The sequence below is a fragment of the Bufo gargarizans genome, chromosome 1 (genome assembly GCF_014858855.1).
Source record: "Bufo gargarizans isolate SCDJY-AF-19 chromosome 1, ASM1485885v1, whole genome shotgun sequence".
In the NCBI taxonomy this organism is placed as follows: domain Eukaryota; kingdom Metazoa; phylum Chordata; class Amphibia; order Anura; family Bufonidae; genus Bufo; species Bufo gargarizans.
Window position 1 is genome coordinate 736,805,709 of NC_058080.1, and position 8,675 is coordinate 736,814,383.

At 42.8% G+C, this 8,675-nt stretch overlaps 1 protein-coding gene across 1 annotated transcript; it reads right to left on the bottom strand.

The window, feature by feature from the left end:
* Window positions 1–390: 390 nt before the first annotated feature.
* Window positions 391–7,233, bottom strand: LOC122924915 (gastrula zinc finger protein XlCGF7.1-like). The gene is made up of 3 exons (XM_044276460.1): window positions 7,186–7,233; window positions 6,929–7,049; window positions 391–3,111 (listed from the first exon to the last, which is right to left on the bottom strand). Exons 2-3 carry the CDS (start codon window positions 7,047–7,049, stop codon window positions 2,279–2,281), a joined length of 954 nt encoding a protein of 317 aa, XP_044132395.1. The 5' UTR covers window positions 7,186–7,233; the 3' UTR covers window positions 391–2,278.
* Window positions 7,234–8,675: the final 1,442 nt, after the last annotated feature.

Here is an 8,675-nt window from a genome sequence, read left to right on the forward strand (position 1 = left end):
GTACCATAGTTTGTAAACGCTATAACTTTTACCCAAACCATTTTTTTTGACCCAAACATTTTTTTTTTTAATCAAAGACATGTAGAACAATAAATTTAGCTAAAAATTTATATATGGATGTCGTTTTTTTTGCAAAATGTTACAACTGAAAGTGAAAAATTTCATTTTTTTGCAAAAAAATCGTTAAATAACAAAAAAAGTAAAAATGTCAGCAGCAATGAAATACCACCAAATGAAAGCTCTATTAGTGAGAAGAAAAGGAGGTAAAATTCATTTGGGTGGTAAGTTGCATGACCGAGCAATAAACTGTGAAAGTAGTGTAGTGCAGAAGTGTAAAAAGTGGCCTGGTCATTAAGGGGGTTTCAGCTAGGGGGGTTGAAGTGGTTAAATAGACAATACGGCCCTCAGAGCAGAAAAGGTTGTGCACCCCTGCTATAAAGCATACAATACAGCACATAAATACAATCCACGTAGTGCTGGCGGCAGGTTCTCTGTGCATCCTAAACCCTGACACCATGTGTATTGTCTTTATATGCTGTACATTTTATGCTTTATAGATTTCCATTGCCCCTGCTATGTTGTCACTTCACTGTCTGGGCACATGTGAGTTTCCCCATTTGGAATTAGGACGCACATTGCTATGTAGGGATGGATTTGGATCCCTCAAAGGATCTTTATTGTATACAGTATTTTAACTTTGTGGTGTCTAATAAAGGTTCTTATACATTTTATATACTTGATGTGTCGTCTCCTTTTAGAGTCCTTCCTGTGTTTTTCGGACAACTCCATATGGAGTCACTGCTCTGAGAGTCCCGTGGTTATTTCCATAAACGGGGATCCCACAAGATACAATGGCCTCAGGATACAATATTTTCTATGGTCTGTTTTGGGTCATCGTAATTGAGACTAGACTCAACAAGCAATGCCTCAGGCTCAGATCCAACCAGTCAATATGGACATTTTTGGGCTTTGGAACCAATTACTGGTTTCCTATAGAGTTATGGACTCAAGGTACAATGGTTTCAACACACAATGGTCATCCCAGAACCCATTAATATTGTTACTTGAGGGACCACTGTATAGAGTTATCAATGGGGATATTCCCAAACACTGTTAGGGTACGGTCACACAGAGTTTTTTGGATAACGCTTTGAGGTAGACCTGCCTGCAGGATTCTTTTGCCAAAGTCAGAATTGGATTTGAAAGAAATAAGAAAGGACCAAGAGAAATTCCTCTCATTCATCACAGTGAAGCCTGTGGCTCAGCTTGTAAGGCTTCTGCCTTCCACACAGAAGGTCCTGAGTTTAAGACCTGGCAGTGACAACTTGATCAAAAGGGGAATACAAATTTGAAATACACAGGGGTGTTCTCAAGCACTATTATAATGCTGAAGGCCGTTTTATATTAACCCCTTCCCAACCTTTCTACACAAGTAAAATTTTACATGTACAGACTTTAAACATGGCAACCACTCAGAAGCTAAGTGGGCACCATAGTAGCCACCGGATGGCTGTTGCTTTACATAGCACCTACAGGCATTGTCTGTGGTTTGCAATAACGTAGCTCACAGACATGCTAACATGCTGTGGTCAATGACAAACATGCCATCTGAGACATATTTCTCCTGGAGCAATGCGCTTCCAGGGCTTGAACGGATCCCCCATGCAGAGATTGAGGGAACCGTTCAGTTGCTATGGCAGCATTGGGCCGTTGGAAGACTCTGAGGCCTGCCTGTGGCAGGGCTTTACAGAAACACAGTATATCTCCTATAGGCTGCAACGATAAATCATTGCAGTCTATGGGAGAAGAGCTCAGACAATCACATGTTATGTTAAAATAAGTATAAAAAAAAACTAAAAAAAAAAAAAATGTATAAAAATTCAAGTCAGCCCCTTTCCCCATATTAAACACAAAAGTAAACAATAAAAAACAATAGTCATTGTTTCACATAACATGCCCATACTATTAAATATAAACTATTTCAATGAAAATGAAATACTAATGTCCACATACGTTCTAAAACTATTACATGGAGCGTCGTTACTTCTCCCCATGTCACTCTGGACTCTCCCGCAGTGTGGGTGGAGGTGTGAATACAGTGATAAGAAGCAAGGTTCATGGGACAGTTCATCTTCACTGCTCTGGAAGTAGACAAGTCTCTTCTTCCTTATATCCACAATGCTCCATGGATCTTGGTCACAGTCGACCTCTGAGAAGTATAATTTGTTTGATAGGGAGATCGAGGATAATTTCAAACAAAAAATAAAACATATTAGCTTTAAGGTCCATTAATAAATTGATATGCAAATGCTTTCTCTTCCAAGTGGCGTCTCCTATGTGAAAGAAGATTTGATTTATTTGAAAAGCATTTCCCACATTCTGAACATGAATATGGCTTCTCTCCTGTGTGACATCGCTCATGTGTAATAAGATGCGACTGTTGTGTAAAACATTTCCCACATTCTGAACATCCATATGGCTTCTCTCCTGTGTGAAATCTCTGATGTGTAACAAGAGATGATTTCCGTGTAAAACATTTCCCACATTCTGAACATGAATACGGCTTCTCTCCTGTGTGACTTCTCTCATGTGTAACAAGATGTGATTTTCGTGTAAAACATTTTCCACATTGTGAACACGAATATGGTTTCTCCCCTGTGTGGCTTCTCTCATGTAAAACGAGATTTGATTTCATTTTAAAGCCCTTCCTGCATTCTGAACATGAATACGGCCTCTCTCCTGTGTGAATTCTCTCATGTATAACAAGATGTGATTTATACGTGAAGCACTTCCCACATTCTAAACAGGAGTGTGGCTTCTCCTCTGCGCGAATTCTTCTGTGTGCAGGAAGTCTTGATCGTTTTTTTAACTGTTTGCCACACTGAAATCTTTCACCCCATTCCTGACCTGTACATGTGGTAATCTGTGATTGGTCAGGAGAAGGTTCCTCAGGATTAGGAGGATTGTATGACTGATCTGTACTGTGTGGTCCTGGATGTACATTAAGGGTAATGAGATTTTCTCCAGGAGAGCGCTGCATGATATCTTCATCTTCTACTTTATAATTCAGTGAATATATGAAGTTTCCCTCAGAATTCTTAATGAGATTTTCTGTCAAGATAAAAAATTAAAATGTGTGATTTTTTTTCCCCCCCAAAAAAACTGCAGAGCAGATAATCCTATATTAGGCTAAACGTGGATACAGGAGGAAGGAGAAGTATAAGCCTTTCACTCTGAATCCACTCCTGGCTTAGGCTAAACAAACTGCACACTTGATTCCAGCCTTATAAAGCGTTCTATAACTTCCTGACAAAGATTAGAAATTTTCAATTTACGCCCGGTCATGACTTTTCTTACATAGGGTTAACAGTAAAACACTCAAAAATTTGAAAATCCTGACTATATCTGCCAACACATTTTGCCTTTGACATCACTTTAACACAAGTTCACTTAAAAGGATCCATCACCACATTCCTCAACACAAACTGCATTATTAACCCCTTGAGTATTAGGTATATCTTTGTTTTTGCATTTCCATTTTGTCCTTTTTAACTTCGAAAAGCCCCAACTATTTAGTGAGAGATCCTCCTTCTTCCAGCAGCGGTCACTGTGAAATTACAGCTTCTAATTCTATCTGCTGCTTTATTTTACTACAGCTTGTCCTGACCATGTGTGAGATAGCAGCAGAGGAGGAGGTGCACTGAAAGGAGCTTGTCACCTGAGCTACAGGTGGGCCGAGAAGAAGTATAGTTCATGAATACTACACTTATAAGCACTCTCACTCTCTAGCTGGAGTCATAAAATGCTCCATTCAGACATGGAATTTGAAAGTAAGTACAAAGGCCTCATCAGGTCTACACCGTACATTTACTACATGCAGTTTGTATTTTAAAAACTAATTAGACCCTCTGATCAGATATTATAGATGTGAAACTTTATTTATACAAAATACAAGAAATTTATATAGATCGCCAATTAGACATTTTGTTTTTAGTATTTTTTTGTCTTTTTACAATTGGTGAATATATCAGTGACCGGTCTTCTATGTAGCTATATAAGAGGGTTTTAAGTGTGACTACTGGGGCCCAGTATTGACCTGCTATCGGGACTGGTTCTATGATAGATTATTAGGATTGGTTAAATAATGTTCAGAAGTAAACATTTGTGATGTGGGCAGTGAGTGGGTTAATTCCGTAAGTTGTCTCTTTATCAATAGATGTCTGACAGAGGTGACCCGATCGGAGGCAGAAAATACATTTACATCTGCCCTAAACTGTGATTGGTCGGTCTGCAGTATTGGACCTATCACAGCCATCGCTGGCCAGGGAACGCTGACTGAATCCTGGCGGTCATCACTATTTGTCTAGCTATCCGAGTGCCGTCCTCGCTGAACTGTCACGGCATCTTCCATTGCAGTAAGAGTGTAACCGCATCACGTACATGTATGTCAGGAGACAGCAACAGAAACATTCCCGAAGTACAAGTATGTGAGTGCAGGAAAGGGTTACTGTGGGTTTAGAAAGGGTTAAGACTGGTCAATACTTTTCATCCCATGTCACTCATCAATATGGAGCTTGGAAATGAGAGCAGCAAAAATGATCATGTAAAGTATGAAACGGGGGATTTCAACCATTTTCCGCTCTAAGAACCGGACATTAGTAGGGACAGGTTTAGATTAAGCATCATGTGGCTCCACAGGATCGGGAACCAGGAGGAAATTCTGGATAAAATAGGAAATTATCTTGAAGATAGTATGGGGACTTCTTCACCCCCAGTAGTGGAGCGTGTCCCAAAGGCTTACAAGATCAGCTTTGGAGTAGAGAGCCCCGAGACGGGGGATCGTGGAGAATGGGAAGATTTAGCTAATCCATCTACGGAAAATAATTTACAATTTATTGCTTAGCTTTTATTAAAAAATTTTAATTTTTTTTTGTGGGGGGGAAGGAGCACAAAAACAAACCCTCGGCCTTCTTACTGTTTACTGTGCAGTAAAAACATCATGTTACCTTTATTCTATGGGACAGTAGGAATGCGGTGATACCAGATATCTAGAATATTTAGCACGCTTTTGTACAATAAAAACATTTCACCAAAAAAAAATATACAAAATTCTATTCCCATTGCCGTAAGCATATCAGAGCTGTTTTCTGAGGGATAAGTTGTTGTTTTTATTGGTACCATTTTGGGTTACTGTAAGGAATATGGATTAATATTTAGCCATGGCCTCACACCCACCATTTGCTGAAAGATGGCAGAGGAAATCAAGCTCCACAGAGGGGCCCTGCTTCAAAGCCGCAGCCAGATAGCAGATAACTCGTAGCAGGCCACATGTGGTTGGTTACATTTCACACCTCCATTCAGACAGCACAGATCCTGCAGGAAAACCTCCAGCAGGAGGTATCAGCCCTTGTCAGGATCAATGATACCTCCCAGACATGTTGGCACCAACATTTCATAAGGAATTATGAATCGCCCGGCCATCGCAGGCGCAAACCGGATACATATTTGTGTCCCAGTGGCCACGAGGAACGTACCCATGTTCTTGGTTTGAGGGTGGGATGCCAGGGAAGGGAGATATACCTATCTCCCCACAGAAACCAACTAACGGACCATGTTTGGACTCTACTTGTAGCCGGAACCCAGGCGGATCCGTTGGTCCCAGAACCATCTCCCTGTGACCTTCTGGCTAGGAGCTATGAACCCCAAAGGGTTTTGTGGGTCATTTGAAGCCAGTCCAGCAGAAAGGGGGTGGACCCCTCCCAAAGGCCGGGAGGGGAGGGGTCGGATCGGATACAGGTTAAAAGGCTTGTGCCAACAAGCGGGCAGGTCTTTCTCTGAAAGGGGGTCACATCGTGCAAATGTGCTTGGAGAGACCTGGAAACCGCTGACATCACCGCCCCCCTCCCCCCGTGACTACGGCTAAGGACTATTCCACCATCATAGAACTTTCAATCTAAAAGGACATCTGGTAAACTGACTTTTGTTCTGCTTATCACCTGTATCTGTAACCTCAGACCACTGTATATATTCTCTGTGTATATTGTGTTATATCTAGTGTGCCCTTAATTTAATCTTGTGCGATCTTGTATCTCGATCATGAATCCCCACGTCCGTGTTTCGGCCTAGTTATAAGCTAGCGCGGGTTGGTTTCTCACCCTATATAATCCGGGCTTATATTAAACGAGAAGCTGGTGACAGTTAAATCCCGTTGTTAAATAGAAATGGCTTAGGTCTCCTGCACACGACCGTATGGCTTTTTCAGTGTTTTGCGGTCCATTTTTCATGGATCCGTTGTTCAGTTTTTTGTTATCGTTGTGTTTCCGTTTCTGTTCCCTTTTTCCGTATGGCATATACAGTAATTACAAAATTGGGCATAACATTTTCAATATATGGTTCCGCATTTCCGTATGTGTTCAGTTTTTTTGCGGACCCATTGACTTGAATAGAGCCACGGAACGTGATTTGCGGGCAATAATAGGACGTGTTCTATCTTTAAACGGAACGGAAAAACTGAAACGGAATGCATACAGAGTACATTCCGTTTTTTTTTGCGGAACCATTGAAATGAATGGGACCATATACGGAACGCAAAAAACGGCCAGTAAACGGGGAAAAAAAAACGGTCGCGTGTAGGAGGCCTAAGTCTGATGAGCGGCTGAGCCGCTCTATTACTGTGTATTAGTGTTACTGACTAATGGAGCGCAGAGTTAAGGATCTATCAGGTTCTGATCCAGGGACTCGGAGCTCTATTTAAATCCCTTCCTGGCCATACACCATTGCCAGTTAGTCTTGTTTGGCTAACAAGCTAGGTTCCTTGTTCCTGTTTCGGTTATTGATATCTGTGTTTCTGAATTCAGATTGTCTTCTGACCACCTGGAGGCACCAAGGACAGAATCTGAAGTCACTTTCTCCATTCATGATTCCATACCTGTGGTGACATCTCCTGGAATGTCCTCCTCCACCTCAATCTTACACGGGGGATCGCCCATCATCCTCTCTTCTTCATCCTCCACTTTAATAATGGTCAGATCTTCCCCCTGGTTTGCCATCTGTAACAATTCAGTACAATACAGCAGACAGGTGGGAAATCTAACAGATCCACATAAGAGACCCCCACAATCTAAGACCCCTCTATGACTGCAGGACCCCCCTATATAGATGTGTATAGGGCTCAGCTCCATCTACCTGAGGGTTCTCTGGGACCTTCTCCTCTGGACAGTCCTGGGAATACAGAGGACGAGGACATCTCTCTGGTGGATTTCTCCTTCTGGATCCATCTGTGGAGACACAAGCACACAATGACTGAATACATGGCCTCCTGTAGATCCGTCTATAGATCAGACTCTTCTCTCAGCTCCTTCACTTCTAGGTTTAGTGATCGGAGGAAATAACAATATTCTGCTCCTCATCACCTAGGCCGAGGTCCCAGCACCTAGCAGGCCACAAGACTGAAGTTACCTCTAGTCTATTTGAGTGAGTATCACTTTTGGCCACATTCGGAGGATGCGGATACAGTTATAAGTGGCAGCGTCCTGTGGCACCCTACCAACCAGGAAGGAAATAGCTGCAGTTAGGGAAGATCTGAAAACCATCACAGACCGTACAGAACAACTAGAGGACAACCATATTTATTTCTTAGCAGTCCAAATCCACAATAATTCGGACGCCCAATCTCAGGCCTTGTGTGAAATGTGAAGACACCCAGAAAACTTTGATAATAGAGGCCGTAGCAACCACATAGGTTATTGGATTATATGTTTTATTCTTTTTTGTCTCCCTTAAAGGGGTTGTCCAAGATTTTAATACTGATAACCTTATCTGAGGGTAGCTCATCAATATTAGATTGGCAAGGAGACGACCCTGACAGCCCCACCGACCAGCTGTATGAAAAAACTATGGCACCCGAGTAAGCGCTGTGGCCTCTTCCTAAGCCTTTGACGTCACCTTCACCGCTCACATGGTCTATGTACACAGCTGCTATCCAATAGACGATACTGTACTTGCCAAGAGGCAGAATAGGTCATCAGTATCTGATCGTCGGGGTCCGACACCCGAGACCCCCGCAGATCAGCTGTTTCAGAAGGCAGCGACGCTCCCGAGAGCACGGCTGCCTTCGTACATTGTATAGCAGTTGTGCTTGGTATCGAGCTCAGCCCCTTTGAAGTGAAAGTCTCGGCTGTCGGACCCTCAATGAACTGATACTGACAACCGATCTTGAGCAGAAGACATCAGAATCAAACTCCCAGGAAACAACTTCAAGGTGATTTTCCTCTCCCTTTCTCTGAAACTGCAAACAGACGGACGGCCCCCACTGCTCCTGTGATCTCAGATCTCCAGTGTCACCTTCTCCCCCCATTTATTCCTCCTTCTTCCTCCTGGTTTATGGAGAATAGATATCGCTACTAGTGGACAATACACTTATAATGCCCCCCCCCCCCCCAGGACTGGTTATGTTCCCAGTAACATTCTAACCCTTGGTTTTGGCTGGTGGAGGGGGCTTCATGGTTTGGGGCCGTTTTGCTGCAGACATTTCTGTGACTGTCCCGCTCCTCTGAATGTGGCTGTAATAAGGGGGGGATCCGACCTCCTCCTCCAGTCACATGTAGCAGGCTGTATCTTCTCTGCTTGTGGAGTGACTAGAGGATCCCAGACATGAAGGGCAGGAGAACGACTGG

Coding starts and splice junctions, on each gene's coding strand:
- LOC122924915 (XM_044276460.1), bottom strand. CDS start 7,049: ATGGCAAACCAGGGGGAAGATCTGACCATTATTAAAGTGGAGGATGAA. Junction 3,112..6,928: donor TCCAGGAGATGTCACCACAG/GTATGGAATCAT, acceptor TTATCTTGACAG/AAAATCTCATTAAGAATTCT.